The sequence below is a fragment of the Dreissena polymorpha genome, chromosome 11, assembly GCF_020536995.1.
Source record: "Dreissena polymorpha isolate Duluth1 chromosome 11, UMN_Dpol_1.0, whole genome shotgun sequence".
NCBI lineage: Eukaryota > Metazoa > Mollusca > Bivalvia > Myida > Dreissenidae > Dreissena > Dreissena polymorpha.
This window is the reverse complement of record NC_068365.1, coordinates 12,876,649-12,896,451: the sequence shown is the minus strand read 5'-3', so window position 1 is coordinate 12,896,451 and position 19,803 is coordinate 12,876,649. Positions and strand designations below refer to the sequence as shown.

Here is a 19,803-nt window from a genome sequence, read left to right as displayed (position 1 = left end):
TATCACATGTTGTTTATATGACAATAACATCAATTTATAAAGGTGTTACTTTCAAAACTTGCCAAACCAATAGAACTCGTGTGTCCTACATGACTCGATATCGGGAATGTGAATAGGGTCGGGTTTTTCTGGTTCATAGCTGATTTTACGTGTGTTTTGTTGTTGTTTTGTGTGGTTGTTTTTGTAAACGCACCGAATTTAATTATTTGTTTTGTTTGTATTGTATAATTTTCTCTTTAAACTGTTTTAATCAATGGAATATTACATGGCTGTGTTGTTCCGCTGGGTTTTCCGTAACACGAAATAACGAAATCAACTCGTGCGATACAAACCTTTCATTTAATTTTCTAATAATATTGAGAATAGAATTTTTAAACTTGCCGCAAGTTTGAGAGTATACAACGCAAATTATATTTTCTTTCTTTCTGGGTATAAGTAACCATATTAAATCATTGTTATAAACAATAATATTTATCTGAAATATTTGTTTTCTTTTTCAATAATGAATTTTAAATGTGTATAGATCTACCTTTATTAACTAGAAACCAGACGTTTCCAATGTCCCTGATCTAGATTCTCTTGCAAGTGATGATGCATCCAGTTATGACCACGGTTCGTACAATATAGTCAGCATTTATCATTAACACTATGCAGTAAACTTTAACAGGCTTACGTTGTAAAGTAAAAATATATTTATATTATTCACTCTGTAAACGATTGAGTGTTCGAATAAGAAACGTGTACAACTGAAAAGTAAAATGGAATGGAACTTGTTTTTGCTGTTATGCTGGGGAAACATTCAAACCTGAATGTGCTAGAAAATAGTTAAATATTGTTTAGCATGAAAACAACATGATTATTTAGGTAAGAACATTTTTTGACTAAACATAATTTTGGAGATATATATTTAAATCTCAGTTCCACGCAGTTCAGTGTTTTTAATATGAAGGATATAGACAACACCAATGCGCAGCTCTAGAAAAATAAAAGTGATTACTTTCTTGAAGATGTATATAGGACTTGTTTCAACGAAACGCGTATGCTAGTGTGAACATTATGAACGTTTCGGCTATTACGGTTTAAAAGTCTGATGATAAATTTGATTAATTTCTCGATGATGTACATAAGAATTGTATAACCAAAAACGCGTATGGTAGTATGAACATTAACTACCTTTCGGCTATTATTGTTATAAGGACCGTTTCACGAGCATACACAAAACAGCGGACTTTACGTTAATACTATATAACTAAAAACTGCTCTGCATTGTATATGAGGTAGATAACACCAAAACAAGTATATTGATTGGAAGGTATACAATGCTTAACCTTATTTGTAGGCGATTCTAGCACAATCGAAGCCGAATTAAAAGAGATGAATGATTTGTTGAAATGCAAGAGATGTAAACAGCGACGGGTGGCGTTGACCTTCTTGCCATGCGGCCACTGCATCACCTGTGAAAAGTGCGGATTGGAGGTCCGGAGCTGTCCCATGTGTCCAGCTGCGGGATCCAATGTGCAAGGAACAATTAAAACGCTGTTTACGTCCAACTCGGTGTCCTTTGGATCTTAAGAAAGGCTGTGTCTATTTTATTTACGTGTACACTATTGGAAAGATTTTGTATTTATATTCGAAGCATATATCAATCGATTCTATTGAATCTACAAGGGCTGTCAAGAAAGTTCATTCGTTGACTACGAAATATTGCCATAACAAACCAATTAATATGAATCTTAAATACATTTCTTTTTAAAAATTGACATCTGAATATGATGCCGTTAAAAAAGTAACTGTAAAGACATGTTTTTAGCATATATATATATATATATATATATATATATATATATATATATATATATATATATATATATATATATATATATATATATATTCATTGTTTTTAGATAGCTATTGGCCCAAAGAGTTTAAATGAATGCCCTAAAGATTTCAAAGAGACTAATTCACAGATCTGGCACTCTTTCAAGTGCGTAATTTAAGTTGCTAGTTGTATCAGAATTAAAACGCTCGAGTATAAAAGACACGTATACACAAACATAATAAAGTTCCATTTTGACCAAATTTGCAAAATCCTTGTGCATTCGGCCATATCGACTACTACATTTTATTATGCATTTTGATCTTTCAAAAAAGCGACCCACGTGCTGACACAATATAACACGGAAAAAGAAATGCTACGAATTATATATTTTTCAATAGTCAATTCTTAAAATGAGTTTGATTTACAAAACTACGATGGTTTGTCAGCACAGAGTAAAGTAAGGCAATATAAATATAAAAACAAAATACCATAGTAATTTGTAAAACATTTTATTAATGAAAATAATTGTGAACCTCTATTTGTTCATATCAAGCAACATCAGTAGTAATGTGTCTGAAATTATAAGACATGTGCTATACAAAATGTCAGTTGAAAACAAACGCTTTATACGTTCAGAAGAGTATGGTCCCGGTTTTATTTATTTTAATTATGTGTTGCATATTTGTCCTATAATTGGTTAAGACTATTGGCCACTTGTCTTAAATAAACGGCAAGTAGGTGTTTGCATTGGTTTTAATTTAAAAATGTTTGCATGCTGGTTTATGTTATGTTTCAATTTCATGTTTGCGTCAAATAAAAGAGCCGGATGTTGAAGATAAATGTAATACATTACCGGCTTACTGTAGTGTGACTGAGCTTGGAGTAATTGTCTTATTCATCCCCGAAAATTGCCCGTAATGATACACACATTCTTACACCTGTACAAACAAATATTAAACTTTTTAAACGTCAAAACTCAAAACTCACAATTTATCTAGGGCCAGAAGCCGTACCATTTTCGAAAAGTTGTTCAATGAGTTTGTTTACCAGTGCTTCTTTAGATTTAGTTTGTCGCTGACATAAAACTCTGCTCTCCGTAACAATTTCGCGTCAAAACTATTTGTAGACATGCGTGACTAGTTTCAAAGACATCAAAATAAATCTACTACTCAGAACCCCAATATTACGATGTAGTTGAAATGTTTAACTTCACCATAGGGAATATGACGACGAAATACTGATAAAAAAACTAGCAAAACTGAAATTATTTGTTGCATTAAGCTATTATGGCTGATTTGTAATTGCTGATAGTTTGTCATGTTTGTATCCCATTTTGTTTTGCTGTTTTTGCGTAACCAAGCTTTATGGGCGACAGGTGTTGTTTCTATTCAAATGTATTACATATTCAGATTAAATGGAAAGAACCTGTTACTCCATGCACATATAGATCTATACAAACAAAACAGTTGAATTTATCACTTGCTTGTCTTATAATGTGTATTTTTGTTATCTTTGTTTTTGACAAAATAACACGTATGATGCTTGAAATATCAATGATGCATTCGTATTTATATTAAAGTCAGATTCGGCAGCCAGTTCAAGCATCCGATTGTTATAAAAGCACACGTAACCAGCCGAAAGTATCATTTCGGTCATTCGGAGCATAAGCTCAGCATCATAGTCTTTCAGTTCCAAACAAACCATAACCCATTACACTATTAGGATGTCTGAGTCGCGCCTTTAATGCGTTAAACGTTTCTGTTAAACTAGAAAAAAGACCACTTTTTGAAATCTAAAATTTAGTCATTTTGAGGCAGAATGGTTCGCAAGAGCGCAAAAGTAATCAATATATGGAGCCTATTGAAACACGGATTTTACCAATTACCTTTACGGAATAAATAGTTCGTGTATATATTGGACAATACATTTAAACAATAGTATACTACATGGTATAAGATGTAATATGTACGTAATAGACTCTAATTTGCTCTGCCAAATTAAATGACATCTTATTAATACATATATTTGGAGACAAATTTTAGCGTATAACTCATGACACATTTGCCTCATCATAACATTTAAACTGCTTATTAATCGGAAATACCTACCGTTTCGGGTCTCTCAAGCAGACGATTACACAATTAAATATGCCTTTGTTAAGCTACATGTGTTACATTTGCAAATATTTTTGTATTAACGTTATCAACTTATACTATTAAGTAAAATATACAAAATATTCTTGATTTGAGGATTTTAGTTTTGAGTTTAATGTTTTTGTTCTGAAAGAAAAATGTGTAATACAAAGTAAGTTTACGAAACCAAAAACTTAAAACCGTTAAACGGATCTGCGTGATGTGAGTAATTTAAACAACTTCAGAAACATTTTACCACATATGTGACGTTTGCGAACAGAGAATATACAGAACAAAGATTGACAGAGAGTATTTTGCAAAAAAAACACCAATTTTACAAGATACCATGACCACTCGAATACTGTCTGAAATTGTATTCTTTCAAGTGGTTAGCCAACTGGCTTAATAATTCTTATGTTCCGTGCGTGGAACATGTTTAAACAATGTATCTCTTAATGTTTGTTTTCATTCGTGTTTTTAACCTACGATCTTCAAAACGTCCTAATATAACGGAGAGTGACAGTTACCTTAACAATGGGTGCATTTTGGGTTATAACTAACGGAGATTGTATAAATTACTTTAAAATGTTTTGACAGAAAAATTGATCATTCAGCCGTAGAATTGCGCATCCAGTAAAGCAGTTATTCAGATACAGGTGGTTTATTAGCTACCATTTTCCCGGAACAGCTTAAATTAGAAAAATGTAAAAACCCAAGTTTTTCTTTCATGTTCTATGTAACGCAAAGCAGTATATTTTCGCCACATTAGCTAGCATAAACAATTACGTATTCGTGTATGGATTTAATTTTATTCTCGATGTGATGATCAAGATGGAAATTTGTAAATTGTGATAGTTTTTAGCAGAAATTTAAGTGAAAGATTTAATTATTTACATTTATTCTCTGCAAATTTTAGGGACACAAAGATTGATTGCGTATTGTCATGGAACTTTTCTTCAATATCACCCAAAGGTGTGCCTCGGCCAAAATTCAAATATGTGACCTTGAAGAAAAAAAAAAACAAGCCCTATTCAGGGACTAGGCTGGACAACTACAACGTTGCAGATATGTCTCGCAGATAAAACGAGGTTTCTGAAAAACTCTTTACATTTGTTCCCATATCGAAATAGTGAAACATGAAAGTTTGCTATAAAATAGAGGATTGAAATACTATCATGTTTCTTATCAGAGTTCAGTTGGAAGTGTATGCTGACATGTATTGAAACAGTAATGGGAAAACCATTTACGTTTAATCAACCCAAATTGAAATACCACATCGACAAAGGAAAAACCATGTTTGATTACTTGACTTTACTTCACATTACTTTAAGGGTAATTCGCTCTAGTTTTATTTTCTATATCACCAGTATAGTTATAACAATATCGAAATCAAGATTAAAATGAATGATCTGAAGGAAAAAAAATAATCTGTTAAATAGTTGTTGATGAAACTAAATTGGTACTGGATGTAAGAAATGCTAAGAGAGGTGTGTCGAAAGATCTTAGATAAAGGTTTCCTAGAAGAGTGCTTGAAAAAGTCGGTAAAATTGAGATATCGTCGGTTGCAACTAAAACATTTATTATAGCATTGCTGGAGGCATTCGCAGTGAAAGACTTTTGTTTTATTGTAAGATATATGCTAAAGCCAAACAACGTGTGGGTGTTCAAACGAGTCCTTCATGCACATGTAAGCACTCCAATACTCACTGTATCATTACGACGATTGGAACATGCGGACCATATTGCTAAATAATATTGCTCACGTAAAAGTCAGATAGATAATTGTGAACTCACTCTCACTCACATTTCTTCTTCTCGTGTGAAAATTGACGGCAAGTTGAGTTTTTCCAACTTCAATAAAAAACAGTTGAAACATATGTCGTTATGGTAGCATTGGAAGTGCTATTGTTGGATAATGTTTCGGAAAAAGCACAATGCTTAGAAATGCTTGCGCATTTATGAATACCGTTTCAAATGATTTCCACGACTATGCAAAGCACAAATGCATAACCCCCAGGACTTGGACTTAGGGACGGATTGTGACATGGAAACTTCGGTTGAAATGTTTGAACTAGCAGCCGAATGTGTGGGGCGAGAGTTTCTTAGCGGATGTGATTTACACAAAATCTAGTAAACACAGTTCAGAGCTACTAATAACTAACGATTTTCAGGTGAATACGGATGTTTATCTTGGAGAAAGGTCACGTGCAATGGTACACAAATACCGTTCTGTCATCAAAAATAAACTTGAATGTAAATATACGTTTACATATTGTGTACTTCGTGTCGTTTTTTCTATTTTCGAATCTATTGGATGACCTCTTATGTGACAATGCGTTTTCAATGTATCAATTGTTGCTAATGTTTAACGAACAAATTGATTGTCTTACGACCGCATATTATTTCATCAATTGGATTTTTAAATTTAGAAATAAAAGTTCAGACACATAATCATAAAAAAATATAATTGTAGTAAAATATAATACATGACAATACCAACGTTAACAAAACATTATAGAAGCTGGGAATACTGCCGTAGATCAGTTAATGCAATATAAACCTCACACAAAGATCATAATAATTTATATATAAAAAACTGACACGCAAAATTTAGATGTCGTCTTGCGCTCACGGAAGAAGACAAAATTGCATGTATTTGTTGATGTATAAACTATTTATAATTTCGAAGGCAGCAGAACAAACTAGTCCAAAACAATTACAAGCAAATGTAGCCGTGCAGACATAAAATGGAAACTTTCACAAACCTCACCTTGTTAAAAAATATCCTTATTAAGTGGAGGTGTATCGTGGCTATAATGGGACATTTTTAAACAAGAATTTTTCAGTAAAGTGCAACCCCTCGTTTTAACGGATTGAAAAATGTCGGATCAGTGTGGGGACTTTATATTACAAACGCGCGGTTGTTCTTTACTGAAAAAAATACTTGTTTGTTTAAAAAGATCAGGATACCTATAGAAAATTCTCACGAATAAGCGGGCACTCCACTTTATCCCATTTAAAATTGCGAAATATTGAAAAAGACAGTATTAAAATGTTAACTGGGTCGCGCTTTATTATCCCAGCACAGATTTTAAAAAGTCACGTGGTATAGGCACCGTGATACAGAAAAAATACATGAAACACATCACTTAACATAGACTCGAAAATTGTCCGATGAAAACACATGCTCCCGCTATGTGTTACCTGAAACAAAAATAAGTGGTGTGTTATGGTAACAGTGTGGACCTTGTGCATATAAAGTTTTCTTCATTATAAAATTGACCTATACACGAGCGCCATTTGTGTTATATGCGAAACTCGTCTTGGTATGCCTTGATTTATTTTGGCATTAATCAACGTTTAATTAATTAAGTTCTTCATCATTTGTAATATGGTATGTGTTATAGCATCAGTTGTAGGTCTGTGCATACATAATTCTAGTGATTTTGTGTTTTGTTTTGTCGTAAATGTTCAACAAAATCAATTTTCATGAACAATATGTGCTTATAATGTCCTATAATTCCTAATTGCTTCAAAAACGGCATATATTTAACTATTTACTTTCAAACTCAGAGAAGCGTAAAAAAGTCAAGTGTGTGAGTCTCGGGCTTTGGAATGTGCGGGAGAAGTCGATGAAGCGATATTACACACGCTTGTTATTTCGCGTCCTGCCATACCATCTTTCTCATAAACACGAAAACTGAACCGAGTCAGGACCCAACGCATGGTAGTGAACTTCAATGTTTTTGCCGAGAATGAAAAATTGTATGTCAACCTTGCCAATTAAATATCGATGTTCTCTTATATTCGCCGAATGCCAATTGTAATTTGCAATATGACAGCTCTTTCATGTCAATTTATAGTTGTCATATTATATTCGAATGCAAATTGTTTAATATTAATTTATTAAACAACAGAAGTAATTAAAGATCGACGATCCGTGTAATTTTATCTTTAATTGTTGCTTTAACATGCTACTTTTCTTGTTAACGTTCTAGCATAAGCTAAGTTATAAACAATAATAATAACTGAAGAAGGATTTACATAAAGTTCGTTAATTTTGCAAAAATGTGCGTATTGTTATCTGACTCCATTTCGTCAAAAAATACAGATACATAATATGATACATTTATACATTTACATCACGTAAAAATAAAGGTCTTATGATAGCATAAATGATAATGCAGAGGAAGCTTACCAGTATGCAAATTATCAAATGAATCATAGAACTGCGATATTTAGGATCTCAATACGGGATGATATGTTTTCGATACTCATTTTTTACATGTTTAATTGTTTACAATTATATGTAGTTTTAACTTGCCATGAAATAAAATGCTTAGGTTGGTGGATACACTATACTTGCTGTGTGTGTACAATTAACTTGCCAAATGTCATCAGTACGATTCCCTACTTTTTAAATTAAAATTAAACATATTTGCAGTTTTTATTATTTCATCTGCTTTTATTTTGTGAAACATGTAATAAAAGTATATGCGTTTCAGATTTGCAATATCGTGGATTTTTCTCGTATACCATTGCGCGACTATGCACAAAACTTCCTCTGATTGCCCGCACATGTGAGGGATACTTTCAAACATGGAGCAGTAATTAATGTTTCATATTGCCGTATAAGTTATGCATACTAGTATATCTATTTTTGCGAAAATTGAGCACCTAATGTGCCTGTGCGAGTGTTTAGTATAAATCTGGTATCGCATAGGAAAGTTGATAGTCTGTTGACTAACCAAGCGACCACGGTAACAGCTACATTTAAAAACGCTTTAGTTAAATCCGTTTTTATGAATGACACGCAATACTTGATTATTTTGTTATTGCGTTTTGTTTAAATATGCATTTTTTTGCATTAAAGGGAAAATATTCAATGGCATGCACAAACATGGTGTACAAAAATGTTTAAAAAATGTCATGGCATTGGCCAAAAAAAACATGAGTTTTTCTATGTCTGATTTAGTTTGTTGCCCATAATGCATTTCTACAGTGCTGTGCTGCAGCAGTGTTTAACATGTCATTTTCCCTTACACGGTGGCACGGTGTAACAAACTTGTGAAGCACTGTATGTGTTATTACGATTAAAATGTATCTGTCTGTTAAGAATACATTTCATAATAAAGTCTTCTGTGTAAATTTATCAATTTTTCATAAGCAAATTATATCAAATTTAGTACGCAAACTTTGTGTTTTAAGTACGCAACATAAATTAGTTTTTGGAACCAAAATAGTCTTATATTTAAACACACTGTATCAGATTAGCAACTCAAAATATATCCGTTTTTATTACGCAATCTATCTTATTTTTAATCATTTTATCACATAACATGTGTCTGTAAAATGTATCGGAAGGTTTTGAAGTCATTTTAAAATGTTACATTTGTCATATAAGTTGCTTGTATGCTATATTTCTGATTTACATGTCAGCAAATATTTTAATCGGTTATGTATAGCTTGTAGTAATCAACCTTTACCTTGTTTTTCTGTTGCATTCTTAACAAAACATTCATTACATCTTGTCTCCATTTGTAAGTCATTTGTGTTCATTTGAAAATGAATCTATGCATATGTGTTTGTTTAAAACGGTATTTAGGATATATCTTTGTTTGTTCAATAGAATCTATCATGCAATGCAATTCACTGATATTGTAACTGATATATTATCAATTGGATTTAACTAAACATATGTGTCAACATATTTATGCTGCGGATGTGTGCATTTCTCTTCAAGTGCAATTTTGCCATGACAATGCAAAACCACGACATATGTGTCAAAATAGTAAATTAAAAATGAATTGTTGTCAATTTTGCAAGTCTGTTTAAGTAATGATGTAATGAATCCCCTTCATTTACATAGTTACACTTAAATTGCCTAAGGTAAAATAGACCATATGTTTTTTATCGCCTATGTAAGCAAACCAGTGTTTTGTAACTTGATTCATTTCTTTAATTTCCCCAACACTATTATTTGCATATTATGATATCTTATATACTATTAAAAAATTGCTAAATGCTTTTTGATAACAACAGTATATTCCAAGAAAATGTGGATTATTAATTGTTGCAGATCTAGTTTAAAGTCTCGTAAGTGTGTCTTCTTTTCATCTTGTTGATTTGTATCTATTAAGAGCATTTAAATTGTTCTTGTGTAAATCAGTATACGTGATATGTTAATAATGATGCAATTCAATGTGTATTTTGAAGAACAAAAGTGTGTGAAGTTTATATTTTTTATTGTTTTAAACAGAAATTTTAATCACGTGTATTTTATTCCATACAATATATACATGCACGTTTATAGTTTTTACATTCTAATTTTCCATTGAATCGTTCAACAAAAGTATAACTGAAATATCAGAATTTTACGAAATTATACATTCAAAAATTTCATCACAATCTGTGTTAAATTTAGTTATAGCCATGCAAAAACTAACAATTATTATTGTTGAGTCTGTCTTATTTACATTTCCCAAACATATAATTACGGACACTCGCGCGGTAAAGCGAAACACCTGGCACTGGAACAAACTACAAGCATTACCAAAGCCAACGTTATCTATTAGGAACATCAATAGCACACGTACTGAAACATGTGTGATTGGGAAGTACACTTAAAACAACAGCTGCCCAACGTTGAAAGGCATTTTACAGGTACCCAAACACCTGTAATATAAGGTATTATATAGTTTTAAACCGATGTACACTTTTATTAATGATAAAATAATACAACGCAAGTTAATGCTTTAAAATATTGAATATAAAAATGAAAAGGAAGCCATAGCAAACATGTTTTATAAATCAGTCTAATAAACCGGATAATACAAATTCAAGATTCAAATGCATGTTCTTTATTTGTTATTCATTAACTTGTTCATCTATTTAGTAAATATTTTCTGTATATTTTTGGACTGATCAAGCAGCAGAAACTTACGTAATCTAAACACTTGTTTTAGTGTTGTGATTTTTCTTGTCAGGATATAACTGTCCGCGTTACAGCATATATGTTTGCAATGTCTTCCAATAAACAATACGGTATTCCTTTTTGAAATAATGATATTTTTTAGTAATCAATATGACAATAAAAATCTGTTTGTTTAAATACATACTAATAAGAAAATTAACATGTAGTTTTATTTAAATTAACTTGTTATATTATTTTAAGCTTTTATTTAGACTCCTTACTGAGCGTATGTATATCATAATTCCGAATAAAGTTGTTGAAAATCGACAATTTCATTTTTTAATTCAAAATAACATTCTTTCATTAAAAATAAGCTTTCTTTTTTGTTCAACCTCGAAATATAATACTTTCAGTTCCACCTTATAAACATTTGTTTAATGTCCTAAAGTGGGCGTCTCCATGACCATCTGCCTTCATCCGAATATCGTTTTGTGTTACTTATTCAAATAAGGTGAAGATCATGAGTGTGAGACGACATACTCAGTATTTCATAGTATAGAGTCTCTGAACTAAGTCTGCACAATACAAATGGTTATTTCCTTCTCGCTTTGGTTGCGTCAACCTTTACTGTCGGATTGATCATATAATTCTTTAATGATATATTTCACTGTGAGAAATAAGGCAAAGAACTTAAACGATAAATGGTAACGCTACATATTTAATTTGGTAAAAAAGGCTAACAAATTTGTCCGGCTTGCCTGTGCTCGTTTTAAGCAGCACCGTACACATTTAATGGCCCTATTTCAGTGTATATCACATCCAGAATATTAAGCCTTTATCTTGCTTATAACAGTTATTGTGATAGTAAGAAAGGCATATATTGACAGTGGTAAAAGTATACATGAAGTACGGCCTTTAGCATATTTGAACCTATGATTTCACCGCACACCTGAAAGATTCGAACAATTCATGTATTACAAGAAATTAAGACATTTAACAACCACACACACAATAACAGATAATGTATAAGTTGATTATATTCACTTCCTTTTGTGATGTAGCAGAGAGAATCAGTTTAGTACAAAATCTCTTTGACACACGTCCATCATGATTCATAACATTCTTTATACAAAATTGGGAACCCAAATGCTCGCTTAAATGTCTGAGCTTCATGGAAAAACCATAAGCTTCGGTTTCGAGTTTATAAATACACCATCAAACCAAACCAAACCAGGTCTATCTTGTGTTAACTTAACAACTTACAGCGTTCAATGCATTAGTTAATTTGTTCTACGCATGTCGTATTGTGGGGATAGCAAAACGTGATTGTTCCGGAATAACTAAAAAATCAAGAATAACTATTTTAATAAACAATTGTGTAAACGAATTGGTTCGTAGTTTGATTTTACTTCCGTTTTGATTAAATAAAAGTCGATAGAAAAAGGTAAAATGTTTCGAACTATTAGTTTACACAAGGAGAAATTGAAATCCGCCGTTCGACGCGGTGTTCGTTTGACTAGACTAGAACTAGACACACCCACTATCTTGAAGAAGTTCAAAGATGATCTCGGTTTTAAACTTGCGTCAGAATTATTCGAAGAACAACCTGAAATTTCACAAGGCAATACTGAAAACTTTTTGCTTGTGTTATTAGATAATGTAGAAACAGATTCATTTTGGTTTCTAGGGCGATACATCAATGCCCCGCAAGATTTGGGTTGATTTATATTTCGAACGTGTTCGAGCATTACTACATTTGCGTTAAATTTGCGCGTTTTACCAAACTCAGACTTCATAGCTAAGATGTATTGCAGTTTAAAACGTCGGGTAGATAACTGTGAATTCAACGTTGACCAAATTACGGTCCTTGCGCATAACCAACGTGATCGTGTAAGGAGGCTTATTGACATTACTCAAACATATTTCGATAAGTATATTGTTTTCAGAGCGCTTCAACTCAGTCGCTGAATGATATGCAAACGAAACAACGATGTCAAGCAACGATGAGGGATGATATAGACCGCGCTGTTAGAGATATTGACACAACGTTTGCGGAAATCGTTTACTACGGATTCGTTGCATATTTTGCTTCAACGGATGAATGAACGTTCTCACGCGCTGTCAATCATATTCGACACGTTGGTGTTCTTAGTGACCATTGCACAAGTCCATTTTTGAGGACAGTTTCGAGTCTTTTTCAGCACTACACCTATAAACGACTTTGCTGTGGTACAGCAAGAGTAAACGTGAACAGAAATGTTAACTTCGGAACGCACGATTACATGGAAAAATCTTTAACACATTTTGAATTAGCAGCCGGTTGTGCAGGACGAGAATTTGCAAATGATGAAGCCCTGCGGTCCTACGTTCATTGTAAGTATTTAATGGACACTGTGCAGAGCTATCTGCTAATTGCCAACGAGTTTGAGGTGGATACCGATGCAGTTCCTGGGAAAATGTCAATGGCCCTTGTCAAGAAGTATCTGGGTGTCATCGAAACTAAACTATCATGTATTTCAATAGTATTCTGTGTCATGCGACATCCCAGATCGTCACTAAAAATTCTTTAAAATGACAGCGTTTTGAAACATTTTGATGAGACTTGTTCTAAGATTTTCGTGTTATTTTTAATATGTCATTAACAGAATTTACTGACAAAATGTGTTTGGAATGTTTTTAATTGTAAATATCTCATAGTATGAAGAAGTAAAAAAACTTAAAATATTCAAAATGGCTCCAACCCTTTAGAATAAACAGCTACCGCATCACAACATCAGGCAAGCATTTGAATTTAGATCGTGGCTTAATCCCTATTTCGGTTATACACGTTTCTGCTAGTTTATATGCTAGTTTATATGTGAACAGCGTCATAATGTTTTATTATTGTCCGAGTCCAACTGATAATTATCAATAACAGATCATATACTTTCACATTTCTAATAGCAGTGGGTCCGAGTCCAACTGATAATTATCAATAACAGATCATATACTTTCACATTTCTAATAGTAAAGGGTGCGAGTCTGCTTGTTTGAATATAATGCCTTTATTCTTTTAATATCGTTATCTTTTTTTAAATTGCGTTTTATCCAAATTATACACAAGTCCCTTTAACAACAAATAATTTTAAAAAAAACATTCTAATACACTTTGTTTTCATAAAATGAATGAATGTGTTGCTCAATTTGTTTTGTGGATTTCATGTTGCGACAGTTTAAAATTTATAGTTCAGCTGTGTATTATATAAAACAATACTTATTGTTGAATATAATTTTTCGTTATGAAATATTGCATGTAAGCTTTGTTGGAGTATGCTCGCATAGCTTGATCGTTAAAAGTGTTAACTACGTTTTGCATAATGATCAAATTTTCAGTTATGGAAAAGCGCCAAAAGATAAAGTATTACATGTGCCGAGCTCGAGAAAGCGAGTGTAATAGCGACGTCGATATGGCATTGCCCTACACCAGAAAAACCATGGCAAATGCATACAATGGCACGTACTGTCCGTCGGACCGAGATAATATTTCACAGTATCACAGACACCTTGAACACCTTTCCAAGAAGTATTCACCCTTATAATACAAGCATTTAAAATATTTGTATCGTCCCTGGCTGATTTGCATTGCGTTGGCGATAGCATGTTTCTTGATTATGTTTATATCAAGTACATGTATGCATCGTATTTAACTCGGTCAGCAGCTGGAGCGTGCACCTCGCGACCGGGGTGAGAGTCACCCGAAGATGATTCTCTTGAAGCTTTCTCTGAAGAATCGCCAAGTGGAATGCTAATGGTCCGTAGATGGATAGTGGCCGCCATAAATTGTCTATAGAGGGTCGCATTGGGAAACTTGCTGAAGGCTCTTCGAATGCCGCTAGTACTATTATCAATCGAGCCAAGCGTCCTCTCCCGCTGATTTCTCGAACTGCAAAGGCCAAAACTGACATAACTTCATCGTCGGAAGAGGTTCGGGAGGAGCGGGGCACCTGATGTGGCAGCGTAATGGACGGACGGGGCGGACCTTAAGCAGCGATGCAGACCAGGACTTATGAAGATAATGGAAGAGTCTCAGGACGGCGGTACTCAGTACGCTTAACGTGATACAGAAACAGTACTGTAGTCCAGGTTGACGGCTGGTAACGTCTAGAGTGGCATAAAAGGCGGCACATGGCACTAGGAGCGGGAAGAAAATGTATTTGAATATTGTTCGCACTCCCCTTGCGGAGTAGCCTTGTCTTCTCGACGGCGGGGAAACAAGAAATAAATTGCCTTGAAATTGTCTACCAGTGTTCATTAAGGTATCATTGGCCACTGTTCACTACTCTATTTGGATCCAAATGATTACTTTTGCGAAAACCCGGGCAGCAAAGGTAAATTTGACCTACATTTTTCTGAAAAAAATACCCTCAACAAAAGGGGCAGGTCAGCAAGTAAGGAAGTGGCGAAGACGTTGAGATGACATGTACATAAACTTTGACTTACGCACGCGGATAGTATTTAAACGCCAACATCGCAGCCTTTTTTGACGGAGCTTGCCCTAGCCTTTATGAAAAATACTGCTCGCAAATCAATGGAACTCCTGTTCAATGCCAATAACCGCTAGTACACAGCCAAACTAGCAGAAATGAATTATATGGTATTGAACAGACTTTGTTTATCCCGATGGAAGCAGCTGTTTTTTTTGCATAAAATAGGGAATGTACATAACATATCATCATTGTAGTTGTTATTCTTTTTAGATAAATTCCAGATTTGATAATGTCTGCATATGTATTATGCAAACAATGGATTTGAAATATAATTGTTTAAATTATGCCATGTTGTATGAATTGTCATCTATTGCAAAATGAAATCGGTAACTTCCCATTAACAAAAGACAAGAGAGCTTTGATAAGAATTACTTTTCTGCCAATGATTCAGGAGTTGGTGTGTTCCTATATAAATGTAAACTAAAATTGAGTGCAGGTAAACATGCTTTTTAAATACTAAAAATGCTTTGGCCCAAACAAATTGATAAACCGTAACTAACCATTATTTCGAAATGCATTAACTTTTGTAAGAGAAAATAAAGTTATTATACCAGAAAATATTCTATATGAAGTTTGTCCTCCATAAATCATAGCAGGCCTTTTTTTGTCTCAGCTGAATGTGCACTTTTTATAAATTGTTGTAGTCAGAATAATGCAAAGAAAGGTTTCACAAAAATGTGCAGCTTGGACTTTTAATTTAAGTTATATTTTGTAAACTGAAGAAACATTTGCACTTTTTCACTTAAATGTATTTTGCTTTGTCCGTTTTGTTTGGGGTTTTTTTCGCTCAGATTTACAATGAGAAACAGTGTAAAAGATGTTCATGAACATGTACCATGTTAAATTGTAATTCGTTTTAGGTTGTTATTTGAGAAACAGTGTAAAATGTTTTCATGAACTTGTACCATGTGAAGTTCTAGTTCACCTTTAGTTGTAATTTCATAAAAAGTGTAAAAGATTGTCATGAGCTTTTACCATGATAAGTTGTAATTCGTTTTAAGTTGTAATTTGAGAAACGGGGTAAAAGGCTTTCATGAACTTGTACCATGTTTATTTATTATTCGTTTTAAGTTGTAATTTGAGATACAGTGTAAAAGTTTGTCATGAACTTGTACCATATTCAGTTGTAATTCCTCTTTAGATAATTGAGACATTGGCATTTAATAAAGTGACATTTTTGCCATATGGGCTAGTATAGGCTAACATAGCTATATTTGGAGCTGTATATATATGTGTTTGCATGTTTATTGCACCCTTACTTGTACATACACAAATTGCTAACTCTAATGAAATATATTAAAGTATGTATAGTTTACACTATCTAGTGTAGAGTGTACAATATTGTTGATGGAAACCAACATGTAAAATTTTGTTATGCATTTCATCACAACATTTTACATTTGAACTATGTTTGCAATCATCAATGCCATCAAAATATAGACAGAATGATAACTCAGAAATTACTAACAACCTCCACATGAAGTTGTATTATGTTTCAAATAATGTGATTAAAATTAACCTGTAAAAAATGCATTTACATCCAAACCCGCTTAATGACATTTCATATTTGCGTCTTTATATTACTCATATATGTTAAATTTCGAGTAATTTAGAGTAAGAGTCTGTATCCATCATCACAAGTTGAATAATACATATGTACATCAACTTCACATTGAACATTGTGACAATTTATAAAGAACGCATGGCTTTTTTACAAGCTTTTACAGTATATAAATCAATTCTTATCGTTTTGCATTCCATTCATAATCAAGTTTTGTTTATTTTTGCAGTACTAGCACTTATGTTACTAATCCATGAGCTATAATATAGGTTTATTTTTAATATCACAAGTTACACAACATATAAACATATAAAAATTTCAACAATATACAATATCTTCTTATAAAAGATAAAAACATACCTTTAAAACCCAAAATATTAACAAACTGTAAACTATAACAGCTTCTAAAGCTGGTCTCACTTTTTATTTCATTTAAAACAGAATAAAGCTAAGAACACTGCAAATGAAGGATTGAATCTCGTTGTATATGTTTGCATAACAATAATCATATAATTATGATAAGACCATATAATATTATGAACTGTGATTTCCAAAAGAAATCTGGTTACAGGATATCCAACTTATTTTCCTATGTGTTTTTTATGGAATTTATAAACAGAGCACCTAGTTTACCAAAATAATCAACTCGGGATCCTAACTTAGGTAATATGAAATTACATACTGTCATAAAAAGAATGACGGTAAACGTATGTACAACTAATGAGTTCTTAATGTCTTACATTATGAAACTTTATATTCTGCCATTAACAAATTGTAAACTTTAGACTAACGCTTCTTTCAGCTAAATATTTAGTTCAATTTATTTAAATAACATCTTAGCTAGTTCTCAACCCAAAGGTTTATTAAAATATTACAGTCAGGTCGTCAGTTCCGAAAAGTCGCCAGTTCCGCAACAAATTACATTTCATTCAACATTGAAAAAAGTCTTACCACTTATGATTGAACAAATTGTACAGCCATACAGCTTAATATTTGATGATATTTTCGCAACAAACCGGAAGAAAGTAGACAAATGTAAACAATCTGAAATGTCGAAATGCTCGCAGACGTATTTTCGAATGGCGGCAAAATCCTGTCAGCGCGATCGGTCATCGGAAATAAGAACACGTTTGCTTCTATAACGCATTGTCCACGGTAAGGAAATAAGAAAACAATAAGATTTATACATTTTCAGTCAAACTGTGAATTAAGAGTCTCGAAAATGACTCACTGCCACAGGTGTCAGTTCCGAAACAGACATGAAGTAAACCAGGGGTAATCAAACGAATTTCTATCTGTCAAACATCGTTAAGTGATATTGTAAATGTTATTATTCGCATTTACACATGGCCTGAGATGAAATGCTATTATTTTTAATGCAGACTTCATTATTGCTTTCTGCTTGAAAATAATGTACTTATATTTGGTCCCAACCAGCATTTTTTATATTGCATTATTGAATAGGAAACATGCTGTTGCTACTATGAAAATACGTGAGTAGAACTAGAAGCAACTGGAGATTCAAAAAATTATGTAACCAATTATATATGAGCATCTTACTATGTATTACTTTATAATTTAAAAATATAATTCAAGTTTATCTTATATTACTTTATAATGCTTGAAGTTACATTATATAGACATAAATACATGTGCCCCACCCCATACAGGGCGATAACAAGATAATGTCTACCCGAGAATGGTTATGTTAACCTTACCCAGTTTTATCAACCTGTATGGGTGTGATATTTATTTTATTATACTGAACAAAGAAAACATAACAACTTAATAAGATAAAAACATTTGCTTGTTTATTCGTTTACCAAGCACTCTGGCTCATACATTTCTGAATGCACGGACGTTTAAAAGGCAGGGTGCTGGTATGAACTCATAGACAAAGGAAAAAAATGTATGCTAATTTAATTAAATCTGATTATAATTTAGAATTGTTTAATGTTATTTTTGTGTTAATTAAAACAAAAATGCAAATGCCAGAACGTAAATGAAGTAAATGCGGTATATTTATATATAATTTCTTGATGCGGAAAATAAGTGGTGCTATTTTCAGCTCCAAAAAATGGTGATGAAATACTGTCGCATGTGACTGTAATATGGGTAAATGGGACTTTGACTTGTGCTAGTCACGTGAGGTATAATTAACATAGTAAGGCTTATATCATTATTTTTTCAGTATTGTGGAGGACGCAGACGTGCCCCGACAGGCAATGGAGGAAATGCAGCAGCCCAGACCTTTCATCCATACAAGATGCATTTGTGATGTGTTTAGCTCTACTCATGTGATTAATGAGTGTTGTACACTTGCCAAAAGTCTCTAACAGTTGCAAAATTACCTACCTTTTCCTTATTTTATTTTAATTGGTTCCTAGTTTGTTTGTTGTTTTTTTTTGCTAGTTTTTACCAGAAGCTTGAATTCCTATTTGTCTAGAAATTGATTTAGTTATTGTTCATGGTCAGTTGTTCATAATGTTGAATTGATGTGGTTTGTGAGACTGGGTTCATCCCCTCTGAAACAAGAACAAATAAGTATGGGTGATGATATTTTAATAAAATATTTTTAATCCAGTATCAGGGACACCAGTCTTTATATGCCGTGTTTTAGGAAAGTCAGCCCATGTTCCACTTACATTTTGTGGAATAAGATTGCACAAAACATCACTTTAAATGTTATTATGTATATTTTGCTTATCCTTTCAAATAGATTTTCTTAGTCAAGTGAGATTAAAATGGCCTTTTCACAGATTTTGGCATATTTTGAAGTTTGTCATTAAATGCTTTAAATTGATAAATGTAAACATTGGATCTTTAAAGCTCCAGTAAAGTTCCGCCAGGTA

General features: G+C 32.8%; 1 protein-coding gene and 1 long non-coding RNA gene across 2 annotated transcripts in view; both read left to right on the top strand.

Moving 5' to 3' along the window:
- The window catches only part of LOC127851244 (heat shock 70 kDa protein 12A-like), a 13,156-nt gene extending 11,352 nt beyond the window's left edge, over positions 1 to 1,804 (top strand). The window contains exons 10-11 of the mRNA XM_052384867.1: positions 543 to 612; positions 1,340 to 1,804. Coding sequence (XP_052240827.1) covers positions 543 to 612; positions 1,340 to 1,572 — 303 coding nt within the window. The 3' untranslated portion in view covers positions 1,573 to 1,804. The remainder of the gene's footprint in view (positions 1 to 542; positions 613 to 1,339) is intronic.
- An 8,518-nt stretch (positions 1,805 to 10,322) lies between these two features.
- Positions 10,323 to 16,733, top strand: LOC127851253 (uncharacterized). The gene is made up of 3 exons (XR_008035716.1): positions 10,323 to 10,638; positions 12,811 to 13,237; positions 14,237 to 16,733. It is a non-coding gene; the product is annotated as an uncharacterized LOC127851253 (long non-coding RNA).
- Positions 16,734 to 19,803: the final 3,070 nt, after the last annotated feature.